Source organism: Dermacentor albipictus, chromosome 7 (genome assembly GCF_038994185.2).
Source record: "Dermacentor albipictus isolate Rhodes 1998 colony chromosome 7, USDA_Dalb.pri_finalv2, whole genome shotgun sequence".
NCBI lineage: Eukaryota > Metazoa > Arthropoda > Arachnida > Ixodida > Ixodidae > Dermacentor > Dermacentor albipictus.
In genome coordinates this window covers 86,308,444-86,331,566 of record NC_091827.1, presented here as the reverse complement: position 1 = coordinate 86,331,566, position 23,123 = coordinate 86,308,444, and the positions used below count along the sequence as shown (strand labels likewise).

General features: G+C 47.3%; 1 protein-coding gene across 1 annotated transcript in view; it reads right to left on the bottom strand.

Moving 5' to 3' along the window:
• Window positions 1-950: 950 nt before the first annotated feature.
• Window positions 951-23,123, bottom strand: part of LOC135899629 (juvenile hormone acid O-methyltransferase-like) — a 65,129-nt gene continuing 42,956 nt past the window's right edge. Inside the window, exons 3-4 of the mRNA XM_070521354.1 lie at window positions 12,771-12,927; window positions 951-1,261 (exon numbers count right to left, since the gene is read on the bottom strand). Of these exons, the coding sequence (XP_070377455.1) occupies window positions 1,089-1,261; window positions 12,771-12,927 (330 nt within the window). The 3' untranslated portion in view covers window positions 951-1,088. The remainder of the gene's footprint in view (window positions 1,262-12,770; window positions 12,928-23,123) is intronic.

The window sequence follows — 23,123 nt, the reverse complement described above, 5'->3', positions numbered from 1 at the left end:
GGCGACGGTGTTCTATGCAGTCACGTTATCTTGACTCTCTAGCGGCGTCAGCGGCATCCAGCGGTATCAGTCGGTCGCTGCTAGCGCTGGGGGGATGAAAGGGGGGCGGAGCTGGTTACGAGGCCGACGAAAACGCCGACGACGACGCGAAACCCAGGAACGGACGCCAAAGAGCTGCGCTCTAAAAAAGAATGGCTTATAACCTGAGCTCACATTAGCTCGTAAACGGCAAGCCGGGTGATATTGATACGGTATGGGGAGAAAAAGAAGTGGCACCGAACCATGAATTTAATCAATCAATCAATCAATCAATCAATCAATCAATCAATCAATCAATCAATCAATCAATCACTCAATCAGTTTATTATTAGTGATACATTCTAGCCTAATTACAGCACATAATATCTGCAGACGAGGGTCCCAATATTGCAACAGGACCCTCGGTCGAGGTTACATATAAATAATACAATGATGAGAAGCAGTGCCAACAATAGAATAGATAGATTAGGTAAAAAATAACAGTAAGAATAACGGAATAAAAAGAATAAAAAACACCTGAAAGTAAACAATACTTTGAATGGTTGAAAAATACTTGAAATAGAGATGCAAAGGAACACCTTGAGAAGCGCTTCGCACAGAAGGCGTTTGATCCGATGTGCAGTGAGTGCTAATTACCCTGGTTTCCGCCGGACATTTCTACCGGTGTCTGACGGAGGCGTTTAAATGAATTCAAGAATTCAACACTTCTCCTTATGCCTGCTTGGCCAAAATCTTTGCATAATATTGCAACAAAGACGTTGATTACGTCCAAATTACAAATTTTTTTGCGAGGTACTACCAAAATATTATTTCGCATGGTACTAATACCCTTCAATAAACACTCATTATATATCCACATGATAAAGTTATTGATCAGAGGATAATGTTAATAAGAACCAGAATGCCACTCCTAGTGGTAAGCTTAGTCCCGCACTTACAACTTCACGTCAATACGTGTCTAGGTAATGAAACTTGCATTAACACTGGAAAAGAGATTGATGTTGAATGAGTCATTTGGTCAGTTCTGAAGGTGTTAGCACCGACAACCATTAGGTCTGCGGTTTATAACCGTGAAAAATCAATCTGAGTGATTGTGGTGATGCTATGGTGGAGATGTCGCGGCTGTATCCTCGTTGAAAAACATCCCTAATGAACTTGAACAACTCGGGCTTCTCTTCTTGTGTCAATAGAGGATACAGGGCGTTGCCAGCAGTGTACATACCTGCGAAGTGAAAACATGCACCCTAAGCAAGTGATACGCGGCTCATTTGCACGTCATTAGGAATAAAAAAAGTCGGCAGCATGTTGCACTCCTGTAACATGTGAAGGCCAAAGCCTGCTGCACAAGCAGTGGCGTAGCAACAGGGGGGGGGCGGGGGGCCGCGGGCCCCGGGTGCAAGGGGCCAGCGAGGGGTTGGGGGGGTGTCATATACGTCTGAAGACACCCCCCTTTCCGCCGGCTACACCCGGGGAGGGGGGTGACAGAAGACATATGGGCCCCGGGTGCCAGACGACCTAGCTACGCCACTGTGCACAAGCGGTAATACATTAAGAGGATCCTTTAGCTCGGGCCCAAATCCAAAGCGGCCTATTCAAATACATGTAAAAACGCAAAAACGTTTTTATGAGATAACCCTTGGACAGATTTTAATGAAATTTGTTGTATTTGAGAGGGAAAGTGAAATTCTAGCGACAGTTGGTCGCGGAATTTCTATTTAGGTCTTGAATTTTGTTAAAAAGATTTTCAAAAATTCAAAACTTTGAAAAAAATAGAAGCACGAAGTTTACAAATTCATAACTCTGCATCAAGAGCACATATCGCGGTTCTGTAAACGAGATCCATCAGGTCAATGAAGGCGGACAAATTCTATACGTCACTTTATATCTTTCGTGAATTTGTTACGCTGTTTACAAAGGTTTTGCAAAACCTATATTTCCATTTTACTATATTTCTTGACATTCATGTGTAACCTATCAATTTTGTCCGCTTCAGATGTACTATTAGATGCAGTTCACGGAATTGTATTATCAATTTTCGTTGCTGAGTTACAGAGTTGTAACCTTAATAGTTTCGTTTTCGAAAATTTTCGATTTTTGCCAATTTTTAATAAAAAAATTGACAACCTAAATCAAAAATCCGAAACCAACATTCACTAGATTTTACGTTTTTCTTTTAAATGCAACAAACGTCGCCAAATTTGGTGCAGTGGTTGCCGAGAAAAACGAATTCTGCTTTTGCATGTATTTAGATAGGAGCACCCGAGCTAAAGCTTCCTTTTAAGTTATATGATCGAAGGCGTCAGCCTTCTTGCAATACATAACGAGCACAGTGTGAAGTAAACGTATGGCGCAGTAGGTCGAATTTCGCAACGACACATGCGCGCACCTGATGCACGACCTAAAGGTACTTCCTTTTTTTTCTTTCTTCCTTCCTTTTTTAATTATGCGATTCCTTTTTATTTCGTTCTTTCCTTGTTTCTTTCTTTTGCTTCTTCAGTAATATTCAGCCATACCACTTTTGCTTGCTCACTGGGTATCAGTCATTCCCGATGAAGATATTTTTTGTCTCACTGGACTAGACGTCGCTTTTTCCCGGTATGAGTCATTGCAACGAGCCACTTTGGGCTTTCGCCCTACTATGACAACGGAGTACATCAGCCTGAATTTTATGAGAAACAATTTTACAGATCCAGCGCCCCTGTTGCAAGCTGTGTGAAATGAAGTTTTAGACAAGCAGAGGAGGCGTGCATTATATTTTATACAACTAACAGCGACGCATACAGCTGCGTTCCCTTTCATCCCATGTAGTATGCATGCCTATGTGTATCAAAACTTTAATCTAAGGCACATTTCTGTGGATGTAGTGCACTGTTCACAAGCTATGTCGAAGTGCAAAACGCCGAATCAGTAGGGTTCAAACTCTGCCACCTCTACGCAAGGACGTCACGGGGCTGCAAGCGATATATAGTGCTCATGTATGAAATATTAACCACACGTGTGCGCACCGATAAGTACGACACGTACATAGCTGCATTTAAAGATGCTTGTACCTGTTGTGCCACTCTGGCGTACGCCCATTCCGGAGGGAGCACGCTTTATTTCTATGGTTGTGTGGCAGACGAAAGCGTTGGCCAAAAATGGTTAAATACGTACTTCCAGTGGCACATACCGATTAGCTAAATCAAGGGATCCTCTAAATGTAATGCGCTATTTCATTACGATCTTTCATGTGCAGTTGATGTTCCCATATTATTTGAAACCCAGCGCTTCTTCAATGTGGACGTTCCCTACGAGTCTTGCTGCATGAATATCTTGGCGTTACATTACAATGAGATGAATTGTCTCCGGGTTAATGCTGCAGCAGACACATGCGTCATCTCGTTGCGAATATTTGCTTAGGCACGTCTGTGTCCTTAGGAAACCAGCTCGGGCATCGAATATGAAACTCTTACTTTAAGCCCAAAATGACACTTACGAATGCTAACACTACAGCATTACTCCTTTCGAAATTTTTGAATAATCGTCCCCATCGATCGTCGGCCCACAAAGCTGTGAAGGTACTTTTGTCTTTCTTGAGGGCCGCTAGCCTTTGCGAACGCCTTTGAATTGGTTAGGCCCTCCGTACGCGTGAGAAAATTCACCGCGCCGTTTCTTCCACCCCCATTCATCTCTCTATATATTTCTAGTCCGCCTTTCCGGTCCCCCAGAAGACCTGCAGACAACGACACGATCGGACGCACCTGAGCATTTGGCAAATATTTGGCGGGTTGTTTACCTGCTGAGTGGCTGCCTAAATCGGCTTCCGCACTGCTACCATTCCCTCTTGCGTAATACCGCGTTCAGAGTCACATGCGACAGGCAGTGCCTTTCCTTTCGGCGACTATAGACGGTGACGGTCCGATAGTACGATGCTCTTTGCTCTTAATGCATATAGTATCGGAATAAGCATTAGGAGAGAGGGAATGGGAAGAATGATGGCGCAAGCGGCTCTGGCATTTATTCAGTGTGCTGGGTGGGGAGTAAAAGTGACCTGTAACTTGAACGACCCTTAATGCTACGACCTGCAAACAATGTTACTGCTTGTATTCGGCGATGCGTAGTGTGGTTTGCTTTTTTGTTTTGTTTAATGAAAATAGTGCAAATACTAAATACTCTTGATGCACCCGCTAGACTGCGCCAGAAAACTGGGTAAAACTATGGTTCTGAGTTCTTGGAGTTTATGTTGACGCCAGCTTGGAAGGCGTTTTTCGGAGTGGCTAGTTAGCGCAAGAACACGGAGTTCATTGGAGCTTTTATTCACGGTGCTATGGAACTCAGAGTATTTTGTCCTTCTTAGCGTTATTGACAATTTAGTTTCGTTTATGCCCCAAGATGGTTTTATTTGCAAGAAAAAAAATAATGGCAGTATATGTCCTCAGGGAATTTTTATCCAAGTTAGACAAGTATGCTCAAAGATTTCATTGGGGCGCAGTCTTTCTGATTTACACAAACGGAACACGCTTTCAACGTTCGTGCTGGATATAAGAAAAGCCAGTGTATCCAGTGCAGTACGTCAATGGATAGGCCCATCTCGAGCATGCATCTTCTAGCAAACAGGGGCTCCAACTATTTCTACACCAGCATACGCCCCATAATCCTAGAACTTGCGAGCAAGGCAGCGTCAGTAATACTAACGCAAGGTGGCGATGATTTCACAGTGCCTTTTCTTTGATTATTTAAGTCCACGTCCACGTACAGGTTGTCGCAGGGGCTCATTAAACCGATTTAGCGGAGCATGGCAAAGAGACTGTACACATCATCGCAAAATGCTTGACGCAGATTCTGGTTCCACAAATATGAAAAGGAGTTTGGCTAGAACTTAGCAACGTTTCTCGGTGAGCAGGTTGCACGACAGTTTGCTGTTATGACGAACGCCTTCAGCTCCTTACATTTGTTCTCTAATGTAGTGCTAGCATGACCTCAACTCACGTACCCCAAAGCTTAGAGATTTTAGAATAAATTAAAATTGTCTATTTTGTTCTATATACCAATGTTCTTTTTATGTTGTTCGATTATTTCGAAAACGCAGAACGTTAGATACAAAGACCAAATCTTCATTCTGTTTTTTACCCTTCAAGGATCATAAAAAACTTGCTGAGTATATCAACGGCAGATCAAAGGGGATCATACCTGTTACACAGAAATAAAAACAAAGTTCAAGATACATGTTGTTAGCATAACAAAAAAGTTATGGCGGAACTCGGCTCACGATGACTGTCAATGATAATGCGATTAGCATTATAGCAATGTAGGGACACACCGTATTTCCGAAGTCGTGTTTGTTTAAGATCTGTGCAGGTCATTCTGAGACTTCAGTTGGCTCGCAGATATGCGACATATGTCGGTATCATATCCCAGTTGCGATGTCATTCGCATGCCACTATCGCAAGTGAACATGGCGGCATCACTGCAACTGTATGACGTCGACGCGGTGATTCCGTCGGAATGAAGTCAGTGGAACGACAAAGGCGGTGTGATGACGATGGCCTGACGACAATGTGAGAGCGATTTCTAAATGATAACGATGGTAAAACGACAACTACTTGGCGACGATGACGATGAGTGTTTGAGGACGATGATGTCACGAGGATGGTAGACGACGACCTGATGACGAAGCTTGATTCACGATGACGCTATGACAAATAGATGTATGATAGCGACTGTCTGGCTACAACGCAGTGAGAACAATGGCATGGCAAGCACGGTGTAATCACGATTGAAGACGGCAGCATGATCGCGGTAGTGTAACTAAGAAGGAATGGCATCGATGAATCGAGGGAAGCGGTAAACAACGAAGGCTTGACGGTGATGAGGTGATGGTCTTGAAATGAGCGCGATGATAAAACTACCACGCGAACACGACCGCATGACGACAATCATATGATGACGAGCGTGTGACAGTCATGGCGTGACTAAGATGGCATGTCGAGAGGATGACGAAGCAAGAATGACGACGATTGAACGACCTCGATGGCATCACGGCGATGTGGGACAACTAATGCGTGGCGAGGACTGTATGACGACGACACAATGACGACGATGGCATAACAATGGTATGAGGGCAATAGGACGAGAATAAGTATATGACGACAATAGCATGGCGCCCACTGGATCACAAAGGCTGTAGGATGACAATGACAATGGACAATGGATGACAATGGAATACGAGAGTCGGATAACGAAGCTGGAGTGACGACTGCGGAACGCACGCGAGAGCATTCCGATGGCGGGTCGACAACAAATCAGTGACGGCTGTATAATATGATGGCGTGATGGGCACAGCACTACGACAGTTGTGTGACAAAACTAGAGTAACGATGATGCAGCAAAACTGGCGGCAAGACGAGCACGAGCAAAAACCTAATGGCTCAAGTTATCAGACAACTTCTGCCATGGGGTCGGCGTAGAAGGCGCGACGAGGACGCATGTCGAGAGCCAGATGTTGTTCTCGAGAGCCAGATATCGAATGCAGAAGTGAAATGAATTCTCGGGTTTTACGTGCTGAAACCGCGATGTGATTATGAGGCACGCCGCAGTTCGCAGTGAAGTGAAAAGGAACAGAAAAAAAACACGAAATTCAAGTTCTCCGTTGGCTGCACTGACGCTTTCGTCCCTTTAGGAGGTGCCGGCGATTCATTCAGCAGGCGGTCCGCCGAAAAGAAGGGGAACAGATCAGGTTTCGGATCGAGGCGCCGCACGGGACGCCAGCCCAGCGGGGTGCCCCTCGTCCGTTCGCCGGCTCCGTCTTGGTGCGTCGTCGGGCCCCCAACTACGGGTGCAACACACGTGCGGCGAAAGCCTGCAATTCTCAACACTGCCTTCGTTGTTCCATCGACGTCAATCTTCCTTCTTTATTGCACTGCAATCATACTGTTGTCATTCAATCATCGTTATGCCACCCTTTCCATGCCATCATTGTGAATCGCTATCATGCCTCCATTGTCAGACCACCGTCGTGATAGCATCGAGGTCATCCCATCGTCGTCAGCCCGGCTACATCATGCAACTCTCATCACGCCGTCGTCGTCACGCGATCGCCGTCATGCAGGTTTCGTTGCACAGACATCGTCACACCACTGTGATCATAAACTCGACATTATCTCATAGCACTCATGTCGCTGTCATCTAGAATGAGATGAAAGGACCGTCGTCGTCATCGTCATACCATTGTCAAGTCATCATCGTCATACTGCCTTCGTCTTTGCTGCGACGTCATTAGAGCTCGCCATTTTATTGCAACCATGCTGACGCCATTCAATCTTGATTATGCCACCGCTATCACGCCATCGTCGTCATTGCGTCCTCATGGGACAGACGTAATCACGCATTCGTTGGCATACGTCTTCATCATGCCTTCGTACTCGCTCAATCCGGTGCCCCCCTGAATTCCAGCTTCGTCGTCCGGTTGTCCTCATACTATCGTCGTCGCGCCTTCGCCGTCAACACTGTCTGGGATGCAGTCGTCGTTCTCCATTGTTGTTATGCACTCGTCGTCATCCCCTTCTGTTGACGCCGTTCGTCGTCACACTGCGCCGTTATACCATCGTACTAATTACACAATCCTCACATCATTGTCGTGACGCCGTCCTCATCGCAGCATCTTCGTCGTTCCGCCCATGTAGTTATTTCATCCTCGTCATTGCGTCGCTGATATCGGACTATGCTGATATCTGACTATGGAAATTGATTGTCACAGCACAGTGGGCAGACACCGGAGATAGTGTATGTCGCATGTAGTCGAAACAAGGAAGACTAAAAATGACCACGCAAAATTCTATAGGTACTCGTGTTCAGTGATATTGTGTGTTGCTTTTATGCCTGAATGCAGAGCGCCTTACCTTCGACACTCATTGTGAGTTGAGTTCCGCAGAGATTTTTTTTTCTGAATAAATCAAGATTTTAGGAGTTGGTTTTACGAGCTCCTCTCGAGAGTAGCGTGTGCTTGAACAATGTGAAAAAACTGAGTGCCCTTCCACTCTGTGAAAAAGGGTGACCGGCGAAGCAGTGCATGTGGACACTTTAATGGCGAGCTGCACCTCCGCCGCGAGTAAGCCCGGCATTGCATTATCTTCGAGATCAGCACACCTGTCGCACACCTGGATGTCGTTTATACGGTTACTAACTGGGACAAGTTCCGACAGCTCATCTCAGAGGCACCATCTCAAGACAGCCTATTTAAATTTATGAGTGAGTGCTTACAAAAAGCTACAGTACAACGAAGACGGAATATCGGCAAACCAAACCCCGATCTAAAGCTTTTGCGGCTCCGCGCATGTCGACGGCGCGCTTATAGACGGGCACAGCGCTCTAAACGACGCACCGACTGGACTATGTACAATCGCCTTGATGCAGCCATACGGCGGCATACAAAACAGCTTCGTCGCAAGAGCTGGGAAGCTTTGTGTAGCTCGTTGCATACTGGAAGTGGTTTTGGAAATGTATGGCGCATACTGAAGGCTCTCCGCACTCCTGAAATCTGCAAGAATCCAACGGCTACATTGAGCATAGCGACTGGCCAGTCACCAAAGGTAATAGCAGAGGCATTTGCAGACATTTTCGTCTCTCCTGCATCCAGGGACACCACAATTAGCGTCATTCCTTCTTTGACAACTCACAGCACCGTAACCGCTTCCTATGGTCCAGCTTGCCAGATGGACGAGGCAGATTTCACTCTTGAGGAGCTGCGACACGCGCTGAGCCTCTCCAAACGGCGCACTTCTCCAGGCGCAGATGGTGTGACGTACCAAGCATTGCGGAACGTTGATAAGAGTTTCCATGACCGTATATTGGACGAGTACAATGAAGTATGGAGAACCGGTGTAATCCCTGCTGAGTGGAAATCGTCCGTTGTAATACCAATTTTAAAGCCCGGGCGTCCGGCAAGACACCTCAAGTCCTACCGACCAATATCCCTAACTTCAAACATCGTCAAGTTAATGGAGCGAATGGTCTTGTTTCGCTTAGATGTCAGGCTAGAGGAGCTGAATTTTTTCCCTGATGTCATGAGTGGCTTTCGTCGCCGCCGTTCGGCTCTGGACAGCATATCAGACCTTGTCTCAGCACTCGAATTTGCTAAAGAAAACAAGCATTCCGCCTACATGCTCTTCCTAGACATACAGCAAGCTTTCGATTCAGTTCCGCATAAGGCGATTATTTCCGCACTTGCAACCGCGGGAATTTCGGGTCGTCTACTCCAGTTTGTGCATAATTTTCTATCGGAGCGCCGCATGAAAGTGCGTGTCGGAGGAGTAACCAGTGAATACCGAAATGTGAAGTGCGGTGTTCCACAGGGCAGCGTATTATCGCCGCTTTTGTTTAACGCGGTACTCGCCGCGCTTCCAAGTCGTTTGCCTCGAGACACTGACTTCCCTGTGAGCATAGCTGTCTACGCAGATGACATTGCTCTGTGGATAAGCGGCCCTTCGCACCTTGGTCCGCGGCTTCGTGCAAGCTTGCAAAGAGCTCTCAATGCTACTTCGGAGTACTTGGGTGAAGTTGGCCTGCTCATATCACCTGCTAAGTCGGATGCAATAGCATATCACCCTAAACAACGCGCTCGTCGAACAATAAGCCGACTGTATCTTGACGAAACGCCTATAAACTGGGTGCGACAACACCGTTATTTGGGGTTAATTGTGGATGATCGCATCTCTTGGCGTCCTGCCGTTAAATCTGTACGACGCAAATCGCACTCCCTTCTTAAGTATGTGGCCGCCTTGACTGCTCGAGGTGCTGGTTGCGACCAAACAACGGCTCTTCAGGTGTACCAGTCATCTCTACTCTCAGGCATACTGTACGCATTACCACTTTTGAACATACCACCTAGTTTGATGGCCCAACTGGAGCGAGATCATCGCGTTGCCCTTCGACTGATGCTTGGCTTACCTCGTGAGGCGCAGTCTATTGCACTACTTACTGAAGCGCATCAGTTACCGCTGAGGCTGCAAGCAGATCAGAGAGCTCTATATCATATTGAGCGTCTGCACCGCGCATCGAATGGTCAAGCGCTCCTTGATCGTCTGATTCACCGCCCATTATCTCGCATGGGAAAAATGGCGGCATTATTTATGGATATCACTACCATTTCTGATCATGCTGCTTCAGAAACGTCTCCGCCTCCAAAAGGTATCACGACACATGTATTCCCCATTTTCCTCACAATCACTGGCATGCACAAAAAGTCTGATATGGCTGTTTCGGCAATATTCCAATTGGCTCAATCACACTTGTTCGAAAAGTTTCCAGATCATCTTCAAGTTTTCACAGATGCATCTGTACACAACGACGGTCAAGGCGCCTCTGCAGCTTTTTACTGCCCTTCAACTCAAGTACGACGTATCTTTCAGATACCTCATCCAACTTCGTCAACAACTGCGGAACTAGCAGCGATTAATGTTTCATTGAAATACGTGCTAGAGGAGTTAATTACATCGAAGGTCGTCATCTTTACGGACTCCCGTGCTGCCCTTAGCAGGTTACAACGCAGTGAGCTTGATTGTCCACTTGTGCGCAGTATTAATGACTCTGCGAACAAAATTACATCACGTGGGGTATCTCTCGTTGCTCAATGGATACCTTCACACGTAGGAATCACCGGAAATGAAGAGGCTGATCGGCTCGCTTCAAGTTGCGTTCATAACAACTGTGACTGCCCAGAAATTTTGTGCAAGCTTGATGACGCTCGTCTGCTGATTCGTCGCCACCTACTCAAGCAGCATCCAGATCAGCGCGTCGCAAATGGAACGTTCCCGCCCCGTATTCGTGGTCGAGGCTTGCCTCGTCGCGCTAGAGCACAACTGCTCAAGCTGAGGGTTGGTTGCGTGAACGTGCACGAACGTTTATACAGACAAGGGCGTGCGGAAAGTCCATTGTGTACGTCTTGTGGCTGCTACGAGACACTTCAGCACCTTATACTTGAGTGCCCCGCTTTCAGTGCTCAGCGCATGTCGCTAGTGAGAAACTATCATCTCCTTGGCCTGCGGTGTGCGACACTCGAGGAATGTTTATACCCCAGTGGCTGTGCATCTAAACGTGATCAGGCCCATCGCGCCCTACTAACCTTTATAGAAGTAACTAACTTAGGTTCACGTTTGTAGCATGAACATTGAACATTCTGTAGTAGCGTGACCTTCAGTGACCGGCCCTACTGTGTGTGATCTGTACTGTGTTCTAAGGCTTCTTCCTTCGAAGATGGGAGGTGGCGGGTTCAAACACCTTATAGTGTATATTGTAAACCGACTAACGGTGAAACGGTGATTACGTGCAGCTTTACTTGGCGTCTCATCGTGGAGAACACAATTAGCCGCATAGCGAACTAGCCATGAATGTGGTTGATAATTGTGGAGGCTGTTGGACGCGGCGTCACTTTAATTCCGGATGCTGAGCTCTACTTTAGTCTTTAGATTTGTCCTGTTGCAGTGTCCTTTTTGCTCTCCTTTCCTCTTTCTGTTTTCGTCCCCTCCTTCCTATCCTCTATTTCTGTGTTGCTGTCACCTCCCTTCAGAAGAGTAGGCAGGCGTTGTGCCCCTTCCGGTGGCAGTTGCCAGCCTGCCCCTCGCTTTCCCTTTCCTAATACCTGTGTATATGTGTATATGTGTTCAAAACAAATAATAATAATACACCTATGGGGAGTGCCAAACAGAAAGCTTTAGCTCGGGGCTTAACTTCGACGCGGCCTATTCAAGTACATGTGCAACGCAAAAACGCTGACTGTTTACAGTGGGATTTCGATTTAGGGCCTGAATTTTGTGAGAAAAATCTTCAAAAATTCGCAAGTTTGAAAAAAAATAGACGCACGATTTTTATAAATTAATAGCTCTGCACCCAGAACAGATATCGCGGTTCTGTAAACGGCATCCATTAGATCATTAAAAGCGTACAAATTAGATATGTCAATTTATGACTTATGTGAATTTGTTACGTTGTGTACAAGGATTCTGCAAAAGCTGTATTTTCATATTACTCAATTTTTTTTAATTATTATGTAACATATGAATTTTATCCGCTTCAGACGTACTATTAGATGAAATTCACCGAATTGCGATATCATTTTCGCTTGCTGAGTTAGAGAGTTGTAAACTTGATAATTTTGTTTTCTGAAAATTTTCGGTTCTTATCAATTTTTAATAAATATTGAGAATCTAAATCGAAAATTAAAAACAAACAGTTACTAGATTTTAAGTTTTTCTTTTACATGCAACACACCTCTTTAAATTTGGTGCAGTGGTTGCCGAGAAAAACGAATTGTCCTTTTACATGTATCTAGATAGGAGCACCCGAGCTAAAGCTTCCTCTTAACGCCTGCTTGACCTCCGCCGCAGGTCAGCCCGGTATCGCACTATCTTCGGGGTCGGCTCACATATGGAGAGTGCTTAACGCCTGGTTCACCTCAGCTGTGGGTCAGTCCGGCATTGCACTATCTTCGGTGTTGGCCCCCGTTTCCCCATACGCCTGCTTCACCTCCACCGCGGGACGGCCCGGCACTGAACTATCTTCCGGGTCGCTCCACGTATGGGGAGTGCTTAAATCCTGCGTCATCTCCGCCGCGGGCCAGCCCGGTATTACGCTATCTTCGGGGTGGCCCACGTATGAGGAGTTTTGCGTCTACACACGGACATAATTCTGGGGGAACTAGCACTTAACAGCTTCGCTGTAGAAATTCAACAACACGAAATCGCCTTAGGCATACTTACGCGCCGCTTCGTCGATGCTCGCAGCTTCGAGATTGATTTGCAGCAGCTCACAAGTCAATGGAACCAACTTCGTTTGCTTGACGAGGTTGATGAGACCATCTCTGAACGCGATAGGGCTGCAAGGCTCAGGCTGTACAGGCATGATGCCGCGTATCACCTGTAGCGTCCAAATAGTCAGGAAAGATAATTTTGAGTTAGCTTAGCAAATGTTTCGTGAGTCATATACACAATTGGTAAATTCAACAGCGTGAACAGGATCACTACTTTGGTGCCGAAAGTGCTCTTCTCAATGCATAAAGAATGGTCGCATATCAGAGGCGAAACCGATGGCCAAATATGTTTAAAGGGCCCCTCACCAAGCCACATAGCACATAGCTCACTAGGACACACACACACACACACACACACACACAAACACAGATATATATATATATATATATATATATATATATATATATATATATATATATATATAAAGAACTTGAGTGGTGCTACAAGGTAAACAGAACAAGTATTTAATTTCAACAGTTTCGATCGGTGGACCGATCTTCGTCAGGGTTTACAAAAAAATGGCAGTTCGGTCGTGGTAGGGAAGACACCAGACCGGGTACCCGGTCGTTCTTACATACATCAAACCGAGAGGAACAGTTGTGACAGTGATTGATTTTCGGCGCCTTGGCAGATTTACAGCGGCCTTTGGCAGCTATGCAGGGCGGCAAGAGGAAGGCGGAGTCACATGTATGTAGAGCAAGGAGGTAAGTGAGGAGAAAAAAAAAGGAAGAAAAAGGAAGAAAGAAAGAAAACGGAAAGAAAAAGAAAAAAGCACTCAGGAGGAGGGAGACGTAAGTAAGACGGAGAGGGAGGGGGGCCGGGAAGTAGCGGCAGCTAGGTTCCCGTGCACCCGAGGCAAGGAGGGAGAAAGCGGTCGCTCCGCAGCTCCAGTGCGTGGGCTGCCGTTGTAGTGGGAGCGGGTGGCGGGGGGCACAATAGAGAAGGGGCCCAGAAGGAAGACAGAAGAGCGGCAACTTGTAGAAAGAAACACAGTGTCAGAGTACAAATATACAAGGCACGGCCCGTTCCGGCAGCTTTGTGGTCCAGCTACGGTGCGAAAGAAAAAAAAATAGTTCCAAAAAAGAATATATGCATGGGATTCGAAAAGCAAGTGCGCCCATGGGCTTAGATTTAGGGAGTCGAGTTAAATAGCCTCCTTGTGGTCCAATTTTTGAACGTTTAAGACAACTGACATCAAGTCAGCACGTGCGTATTTCAGGAAGGGCAATAGGTCACTCCGAATGACCACTTCAGTGGCAGGGTCCAGGGAACTGAATTTATTGGTTTTCCGCTCGCCCCCTTGAGGCGCATGCGGAGGGGTGAGCAAGCAGTGAATAGCCAGCGTCTCAATTTTAGAGTACATAGAATGTATTCGCGTTTCCCACGCGCTTTCACGGCATATCCCGGAGGCACGTCATCCGCCCCGGACTCTCATTAATTCCTTTAGTGTACGTTCCAAATTTATGGATGAAAAAAGATTCTCTCTGCTCGCGTGCACGGGTGTGTTGGAAACCAGATTGCAAGAGCACAACGCTCACGCGTTCAAGGGAGTGATCTGGCAGCCGAACGTGCCTGGAGAAGGGTAAATTGGGGAGACTTTTCACATGCGCGCGGTGATTGTTAAACCGCAGGCGAAAAGGGGTCTCTGTTTGGCCGATATATTCCTGCTTACACACCTCGCATCGAATTTTGTACACGACGTTACTGGAATCACAATCAAGATTTTCGGTAATTTTATATACGAAGGGCGAGTTCGATGCTTCAGCCGTGTCTGCTGTTGTCATGTGACGGCATACCTTGCAACGAGGTTTCCCTCACGGTCGACAGCCCTTGGGCGTGTTTGACTTCTGTGTCCTCGCCCTGACTAACAAATCCCTTAAATTTTTGTTTCTTCTATACACAACCCGAGGCGGCTGCTTGAAGACAGTAGCGAGTCGGATGCTCTGTTTCATAATATTAAAATGGCGGGTGAGAATGGCATTGACCCGCGGAGCACCGGTGGTGTATGTGAGGACCAAGTTTGGATCTGATTGTGTATTAGTATTGCTAACCTTTTCTCCCATTATCTGTGCTCGATCTAAGCTGCGGGCGCGTTCAATGGCATCGTCTACTATTTTCGGAGGATATTTTTGGCGTATGAGAGCAGATTTCAGTTCCTCCGCGTGTCGCTCAAATTGCGCAGATTCGGAACAGACTCTTCTGTATCTGTGGGCCTGGGAGTAGGGAATGCCTGTTTTGCAGTGATGGGGGTGGCTACTATAGAAATGCAGATATTGCTGACGATCTGTCGGCTTTTTGTATAGGGACGTGGAAATGCGACCGCCACTCAGTGACAGAGTGACGTCGAGGAAGTGAATACTATTTTGGGAGAAGTTGTGCGTAAAGCAGATTGACGGGTGCAGAGAATTGAAATTGGAAATGAAGTTTAAGAGACTTTGTTCATTGTCAGCCCACACAAAGAAAATGTCATCCAGGAATCGCTTATAAAATATTGGTTTTATGGCCGAGTTTGCGAGGAACGGTATTTCTAAAGATGCCATAAAGATATTTGCATAATTTGGCGCCATCTTCGTTCCCATGGCGGTTCCACGGATTTGCAAATAATGCTTGTCCTCGAACTCAAAGTGATTATATTTCAGTACTAGATTTAAAAGAGTCTCAACTGTGTCTTTATCTAATTGCCTAGGTTGGCTGGAGTCAGCGTAAGCTGAAACTGCGGATGCTATGCCCTCGGCGTGAGGTATGTTGGTGTACAAAGATGCGACATCCATAGTGACCAAGTAACCCCCCGCCGGTACCGTCAGGTTTGATATCTCCCGAAGGAAATGATTTGTGTCTTCAATGTACGAGGGAAATGAAGATGGGATGTCCTTAATGAGACTGTCAATAAAGCTGGATATTTTCTCAGTCACTGTTCCATTACTGGAAACGATAGGCCGACCGGGATTGTTTATTTTGTGGATTTTGGGTAGTAGGTAGAAACGGCCGGGGCCAGAGTTTCTTGGTATCAATGCTTTGAGCGTCTTATCGGTTATCTGCCCTGCCTTGCGCAGAGTGGTTAGGGCGTGCTTTATTTCGCTTTCAAATTTCTCGGTAGGATTGCTTGGGAGTTCTCTGTAAAATTTAGAGTTTCCCAGTTGACGGAATCCTTCGGCTATGTAAACATTCCGGTCAAGTACCACCACTGCACCACCCTTGTCCGCTGGCTTAATGACAATTGTCTGATCATCACGTAGAGTTCGCAGTGCCTGCTCTTCCTCTTTTGAGAGGTTACTGCGGATGGGACGATGCCTCTCGTACTCTTTTATAATGTCTTTTTGAACCGCACAAATATACATGTCCAAGTATTTGTCCCGTGCCTCGCCAGGTGTCCATGATTTTTCGGAGAGTTCAGGTAGCTGGTCAAGACACCCTTCTGTAGTTTTTCGATCATAAAATACTCCCGTAGTCGCAAATTTCTCGCGAAGTCATCCAAATCTTGAAACAATTGAAACTCGTTCATCCTTCCTGACGCCGGAAAGGTCGAAAGGTCTAACAAAAAGTTAGACCTTTCGACCTTTCCGGCGTCAGGAAGGATGAGCGAGTTTCAATTGTTTCAAGATTTGGATGACTTCGCGAGAAATTTGCGACTACTGGAGTACTTTTATGATCGAAAAACTACAGAAGGGTGTCTTTACCAGCTACCTGAACTCTCCGAAAAATCATGGACACCTGGCGAGGCACGGGATAAATACTTGGACATGTATATTTGTGCGGTTCAAAAAGACATTATAAAAGAGTACGAGAGGCATCGTCCCATCCGCAGTAACCTCTCAAAAGAGGAAGAGCAGGCACTGCGAACTCTACGTGATGATCAGACAATTGTCATTAAGCCAGCGGACAAGGGTGGTGCAGTGGTGGTACTTGACCGGAATGTTTACATAGCCGAAGGATTCCGTCAACTGGGAAACTCTAAATTTTACAGAGAACTCCCAAGCAATCCTACCGAGAAATTTGAAAGCGAAATAAAGGACGCCCTAACCACTCTGCGCAAGGCAGGGCAGATAACCGATAAGACGCTCAAAGCATTGATACCAAGAAACTCTGGCCCCGGCCGTTTCTACCTACTACACAAAATCCACAAAATAAACAATCCCGGTCGGCCTATCGTTTCCAGTAATGGAACAGTGACTGAGAAAATATCCAGCTTTATTGACAGTCTCATTAAGGACATCCCATCTTCATTTCCCTCGTACATTAAAGACACAAATCATTTCCTTCGGGAGGTATCAAACCTGACGGTATCGGCGGGGGTTTACTTGGTCACTATGGATGTCGCATCTTTGTACACCAACATACCGCACGCCGAGGGCATAGCATCCGCAGTTTCAGCTTACGCTGACTCCAGCCAACCTAGGCAATTAGATAAAGACACAGTTGAGACTCTTTTAAATCTAGTACTGAAATATAATCACTTTGAGTTCGAGGACAAGCATTATTTGCAAATCAGTGGAACCGCCATGGGAACGAAGATGGCGCCAAATTATGCAAATATCTTTATGGCATCTTTAGAAATACCGTTCCTCGCAAACTCGGCCATAAAACCAATATTTTATAAGCGATTCCTGGATGACATTTTCTTTGTGTGGGCTGACAATGAACAAAGTCTCTTAAACTTCATTTCCAATTTCAATTCTCTGCACCCGTCAATCTGCTTTACGCACAACTTCTCCCAAAATAGTATTCACTTCCTCGACGTCACTCTGTCACTGAGTGGCGGTCGCATTTCCACGTCCCTATACAAAAAGCCGACAGATCGTCAGCAATATCTGCATTTCTATAGTAGCCACCCCCATCACTGCAAAACAGGCATTCCCTACTCCCAGGCCCACAGATACAGAAGAGTCTGTTCCGAATCTGCGCAATTTGAGCGACACGCGGAGGAACTGAAATCTGCTCTCATACGCCAAAAATATCCTCCGAAAATAGTAGACGATGCCATTGAACGCGCCCGCAGCTTAGATCGAGCACAGATAATGGGAGAAAAGGTTAGCAATACTAATACACAATAAGATCCAAACTTGGTCCTCACATACACCACCGGTGCTCCGCGGGTCAATGCCATTCTCACCCGCCATTTTAATATCATGAAACAGAGCATCCGACTCGCTACTATCTTCAAGCAGCCGCCTCGGGTTGTGTATAGAAGAAACAAAAATTTAAGGGATTTGTTAGTCAGGGCGAGGACACAGAAGTCAAACACGCCCAAGGGCTGTCGACCGTGTGGGAAACCTCGTTGCAAGGTATGCCGTCACATGACAACAGCAGACACGGCTGAAGCATCGAACTCGCCCTTCGTATATAAAATTACCGAAAATCTTGATTGTGATTCCAGTAACGTCGTGTACAAAATTCGATGCGAGGTGTGTAAGCAGGAATATATCGGCCAAACAGAGACCCCTTTTCGCCTGCGGTTTAACAATCACCGCGCGCATGTGAAAAGTCTCCCCAATTTACCCTTCTCCAGGCACGTTCGGCTGCCAGATCACTCCTTTGAACGCGTGAGCGTTGTGCTCTTGCAATCTGGTTTCCAACACACCCGTGCACGCGAGCAGAGAGAATCTTTTTTCATCCATAAATTTGGAACGTACACTAAAGGAATTAATGAGAGTCCGGGGCGGATGACGTGCCTCCGGGATATGCCGTGAAAGCGCATGGGAACCGCGAATACATTCTATGTACTCTAAAATTGAGACGCTGGCTATTCACTGCTTGCTCACTCCTCCGCATGCGCCTCAAGGGGGCGAGCGGAAAACCAATAAATTCAGTTCCCTGGACCCTGCCACTGAAGTGGTCATTCGGAGTGACCTATTGCCCTTCCTGAAATACGCACGTGCTGACTTGATGTCAGTTGTCTTAAACGTTCAAAAATTGGACCACAAGGAGGCTATGTAACTCGACTCCCTAAATCTAAGCCCATGGGCGCACTTGCTTTGCGAATCCCATGCATATATTCTTTTTTGGAACTATTTTTTTTTCTTTCGCACCGTAGCTGGACCACAAAGCTGCCGGAACGGGCCGTGCCTTGTATATTTGTACTCTGACACTGTGTTTCTTTCTACAAGTTGCCGCTCTTCTGTCTTCCTTCTGGGCCCCTTCTCTATTGTGCCCCCCGCCACCCGCTCCCACTACAACGGCAGCCCACGCACTGGAGCCTCGGAGCGACCGCTTTCTCCCTCCTTTCCTCGGGTGCACGGGAACCTAGCTGCCGCTACTTCCCGCCCCCTCCCTCTCCGTCTTACTTACGTCTCCCTCCTCCTGAGTGCTTTTTTATTTTTATTCCGTTTTCTTTAGTTTCTTCCTTTTTCTTCCTTTTTTTTTCTCCTCACTTGCCTCCTTGCTCTACATACATGTGACTCCGCCTTCCTCTTGCCCTGCATAGCTGCCAAAGGCCGCTGTAAATCTGCCAAGGCGCCGAAAATCAATCACTGTCACAACTGTTCCTCTCGGTTTGATGTATGTAAGAACGACCGGGTACCCGGTCTGGTGTCTTCCCTACCACGGCCGAACTGCCATTTTAACGCGATAGCGTTAAGGAGCTCGTGTCGCAGAAAAGCCGGTGTCGTCGGCGTCGGTGTTGGGTGTCGGCGTCGGCGGCGTTGACCGTGAGCGATAAATCACGGCAGGCGCTTCATAAATAAAAAGCAACTTCCAAGATTGGCCCGGTGGGAATCGAACCCAGGTCTCCGGAGTGTGAGACGGAGACGCTACCACTCAGCCACGAGTTCGATGCTTTCAAGCGGTGCAAACGCGCCTCTAGTGAATGCGGTGTTGCCTTCGAAACGAGCCGTGGAAAGTTCTACTGCGGTGTATATCGGTAATTATGAACATGTAACGTACAGAAGTCACAATTACACGAGTTGCGAAGTGCGTTTCCGCTGCATTTCATCTGCGCTTTCCGCACACGCAGAGCCATCTTGCGGCAAACACAGAAGACCCCCTCCTCTCAATGTACGGCGCTGCCCCGACAGGAGGCGCGCCGCGCGCGCATTGGGACCGCTGCCAGGCGCGTCGCGGGACTCCCTCTCCCCTGACGACGCTTCGCCGTGCTCCCGGTTTAGATTACTATCTATCTCTCTGCCCGTGCCGATCACGACGTTTGGCTGGCGTAGATCGTTTCCCCTCCGAGACGCCGAGTTCTTTGGTTCGTTTCGTTCGCTCAGGCGCACGTTTCGTTGCCGCGCCGAACGCTGCGTTGCTTGACGCTCACCGCGTGATAGGTGGGCGCTAAGTCCGATGCGGGGCGCATCGTAAGTGATTGCTGTGCCGTAGCGCATTGTCTTATACCCCTTGGCGGGTCGACGGGAACGCTGTCGCGTCCCACTCTTGAAGGCGAAGCTTAAGCGTCCTCCAATTTTTTTTTGTAAACCCTGACGAAGATCGGTCCACCGATCGAAACTGTCGAAATTAAATACTTGTTCTGTTTACCTTGTAGCACCACTCAAGTTCTTTACGTTTGAAAGGTAGCCTGAAGAAACCCTCTTTGCCTACTACATATATATATATATATATATATATATATATATATATATATATATATATATATATATATATATATATATATTGAAATACCACGGTTGAGACGACGCTTTATTCCAAGAAGGAAAAATGGCGCCGACGCAAAAACGAACACGAGCCGATGATTGATGATGACTTTGTACAGATGAAGATGAAGTCCGCATAAATGCTTACACTAATTTCCCCCGCGGACGGAAGCGGCCAGCCTGGCCGCACATTAGACGGTGGAACGGAGATGAAAGGGCTTCAGGCGAGAAACGTGCACGATCTCTGTTCCGCGGCAGCGTCAGTCGGTTGGGGTCTCAACAGGTGTAACGCGATAGTTCACCGGCGAGGTCTGCTCGATGACTTTGTAGGGGCCAAGATATCGAGACTCAAGCTTCTCACATAAACCGGGTGTTCGCGCAGGGGTCCATAGAAGCACATCGTCACCAGGGCGGTAGGAAACGACGCGATGAGAGGCATCGTACCGATGTTTGCGATCGTCTTGGCTGGCTGCAGTGTTCATACGGGCGCGACGACGACATTGGGCAAGACGAGACACAAACTGGTCGCAAATGAATGGTGAAGCGTTGACGGGGCCAGAGAAGAAAGAAACGTCGAGTGATGAGGTTGGGTGGCGGCCGTATACTAAGAAAAACGGAGAGTATCCGGTGGTCCGTTGAACAGACGTGTTGTACGCAAATGTTACAAATGGTAGAATCGCATCCCAGTTACGATGATCAGGTTGAATATACATGGATAGCATATCACACAGCGTGCGATGAAATCGCTCTGTTAGGCCGTTGGTTTGAGGGTGGTAGCTAGACGTTGTCTTGTGCACGGTGTTGGACGCTTGCAGAACTTGATTAAGAGTGCTTGAAAGAAATGTCTTGCCTCGGTCGCTCAAAAGAACGTGAGGCGCCCCATGACGTAAGTAGACAGACTGCAAGAAGAAGGCCGCTACTTCTGAGGCAGCTCCTGAGCGTATTGAGGCTGTTTCAGCGTACCGGGTCAAATGGTCAACAGCTGTGACGATCCATCGGTTGCCATCTGGAGTAGGTGGGAGTGGCCCGAAAAGGTCAATGCCGACGACAGAGAAGGGTTGTGCTGGACAAGGAAGTGGTTGTAGGGTCCCGACCGGAGCAGTAGTAGGTCGCTTACGGTGTTGGCAAAGCGTGCACGAGGCAACATATCTAGCTATGCTCGTGGAAAGGCCTGGCCAGTAGAATCGGCTGCGTATGCGCTCGTGTGTTTTGTTGTAACCCAAGTGGCCTGACGTAGGGTCATCGTGTGAGGCCTGCAGAACTGCAGCGCGAAGAGAGCGCGGTAGAACGGGAACCCATCGATGGCCTTCCGGGTGAAAAATGGACCGGTAGAGCACGTCGTCTTCAAACTTGAACAGTTTGAGTTGTTTCCGTAGCCTGGCATTGGGTGGAGATGAAATACCGCTAAGGCGATTGATGATACTTTGGCAATAGGAATCGGCGCGCTGGTGAGTGGAAAGCACTGAAAGGCGGTTTGATGAAGTCAAGGAAGAAATCGGTGTAAGAGACGAAGCGTCCTCCGTGCGGCCAATTTGACAACGTGATGTGATGTGCTCCGATGATGGTGGTAATGGGCATCGTGAAAGAGCATCGGCATCTTGGTGCTTCCGTCCGGACTTATATATGACATTGAAATCATATGCTTGTAATCGGAGTATCCAGCGGCCAAGGCGCCCGGACAAGTTTTTGATCGTCGACAACCAACATAGGGCATGGTGGTCGGGCACAACCGTGAAATGTCGACCGTGGAGGTAGGGACGAAATTTCTGAATGGACCAGACAACAGCCAAACACTCTTGTTCGGTTATAGAGTACTTCTTTTCCGCGGAAGTGAGAGTGCGGCTTGCATAGGCAACAACCTTTTCGCAAAATTCGTGGTCGCGCTGCAGCAGTACGGCACCAATTCCGTGACCGCTGGCGTCAGTATGCACTAATGTGGGCGCTTTGTCATCAAAATGACAAAGAACAGGTGGGGATGTTAGTGCGCGCTTGAGTTCTTGGAACGCGGCTTCACACTGATCATTCCAATCGAAGGAACTGGAACTAGTAAGGAGCTTGTGGAGGGGCGAGGCAATGCTGGCAAAGTTCCGGATAAAACGTCGAAAGTATGAGGCGAGTCCAACGAAGCTGCGCAGTTCTTTTGCACGAATTGGACGGGGAAAGTTGAGCACCGCGGAAATTTTATCCGGATCGGGCTGGATGCCGTCTTTGCTAACGAGATGACCCAGGACTTTAATTGTTGTGCTAGCGAAACGGCACTTCCTCGTGTTTAGTTGAAGTCCGGCATTAGAAAGGCATGTGAGCACCTCATCTAAGCGGTGCAGATGGTCAGTGAAAGTCGAGGAAAACACGACGATGTCGTCGAGGTAACAAAGACAAGTTTTCCACTTGAGGCCGCGAAGAACCGTGTCGATCATTCTTTCAAATGTGGCGGGAGCATTGCAGAGACCGAAAGGCATTACATTAAACTCATAAAGACCATCCGGAGTAGAAAAGGCGGTCTTTTCTTTGTCCGCTTCATGCATTGGGATTTGCCAATATCCGGAGCGAAGATCAAGGCTGGAGAAATATTGCGCGCCTTGCAACGAATCAAGGGCGTCATCGATACGGGACATCGGATATACATCCTTACGGGTGATATTGTTTAGCGCACGGTAGTCAACACAAAATCGTACCGATCCATCCTTCTTCTGCACCAAAACGACGGGTGATGACCAAG